General features: G+C 38.5%; 1 protein-coding gene across 1 annotated transcript in view; it reads left to right on the top strand.

The window, feature by feature from the left end:
- Nucleotides 1–207: 207 nt before the first annotated feature.
- Nucleotides 208–1497, top strand: part of LOC104516978 (inter-alpha-trypsin inhibitor heavy chain H3-like) — a gene marked incomplete at both ends in the record, with an annotated part of 4222 nt that continues 2932 nt past the window's right edge. Inside the window, 3 exons of the mRNA XM_010161503.1 lie at nt 208–376; nt 690–815; nt 1054–1235. Of these exons, the coding sequence (XP_010159805.1) occupies nt 208–376; nt 690–815; nt 1054–1235 (477 nt within the window). The remainder of the gene's footprint in view (nt 377–689; nt 816–1053; nt 1236–1497) is intronic.

Below are 1497 nucleotides of genomic sequence, written 5' to 3'. Positions count from 1 at the left end.
GATGTAATTGCAACTGGCTGACTTCACTAGAGTTACTCTCAAACAGACGCAGAGACTGGCAAGGACAGAACAAGCTCAGAATATTTGCACAACATACTGTGTAAAAGTTAAACAATACCCAAATGCTGAGAGACTAATCATGTAAAATCTGCAAACCCCTATTTCATTAAATGTTGAACCATACATTTAAAACTCTTTGTCTTATAGACAAGAGAAGCACTTCTGAAAATCTTAGATGACATTACAGAAGATGACTTCTTCAATTTCATACTGTTTGGTAGTGGAGTGCATACCTGGAAAGAAACATTAATCAAGGCCACTCCTGAGAATTTGGATGAAGCAAGGAAGTTTGTTCGGGGCATTGACACTGAAGGCAGTAAGTACTTTACAGGACTTGCCAATAGGAGGTTGTGTAAGTTAATTTTCAATTCAGTCTGAGAACACAGTGCTACAGCGTTTGGTTTGATTACTGATGACACACTCCTAAAGCTGAAATTTACTCAGAACATGACATGTATTTTTTCTTGTGTTTCCAAAGTCCAGGTACTTTTCTATATAAAAATCCCCCTGCTTGCAAACCCAAATCTTTCCTTTTCATACCGTAATGAGAGCTCCTCAGATTCCAGTGAAAAATGGGCCTTCTTTTTGACTATCTGTGCTGAACCCAAATTTCTCTGTCTGCCTTGCAGTGACAAATTTACATGGTGGTATAATGAGGGGAATTGATATGCTAAATGCTGCTCATGAAGGAAACCTTGTGCCTAAGAGAAGTGCTTCTATAATTATCATGTTAACAGACGGCCAACCCAACGTAGGTAAGTTTGTGTTGGATGGAATAATAAAGAGAGTGAATTAACTGAGAAAAAAATGCTCAGTTAAAATTGGCCTCCGTCTTTGACTTCTGGATGTTTTCATGATTTAAAAGGTACTATACCAGCATCATACTACTAAAACATAATGCCTCCTAAGAAATCTGAACATATCTAGCCACATTTCATTTTGTGATAATTTTATCTATTTATAACGGGAACTCAAACTTCTGGTTTGATGCAGGCATATCAAACACTCAGGACATTCAGGCACATGTGAAAAAAGCCATTGAAGGAAAATATCCCTTATACAACCTTGGGTTTGGCTATGGTGTTGACTACAACTTCTTGGAAAAGATGGCACTGGAGAATAAAGGATTGGCCCGGCGGATTTATCCTGACTCTGATGCGGCTTTACAGCTTCAGGTACAGTAATCACCACCTAAATTAGGTGAGGGAGACATTCATTCAGAGAACTGGCTTTACAGCTTCAGGTACAGTAATTACCACCTAAATTAGGTGAGAGAGACATTCATTCAGATAACTAGACAGACGTTCTTATTTTGAAGTAACCAAAGTCCCGGAGTGTAATCTGGTACTGAGATACTCAGGAGTCTGCTGTAATCAGAGTATTAGTTGCATTTGATTTTCCCTTTCCCTTATATAAGCAGCAAGTGGAAGGACAGTA

The sequence above is a fragment of the Eurypyga helias genome, unplaced genomic scaffold (genome assembly GCF_000690775.1).
Source record: "Eurypyga helias isolate BGI_N326 unplaced genomic scaffold, ASM69077v1 scaffold9211, whole genome shotgun sequence".
Taxonomy (NCBI): domain Eukaryota; kingdom Metazoa; phylum Chordata; class Aves; order Eurypygiformes; family Eurypygidae; genus Eurypyga; species Eurypyga helias.
The sequence above is the reverse complement of the archived record's forward strand: the minus strand, read 5'-3'. Positions and strand labels throughout refer to the sequence as shown.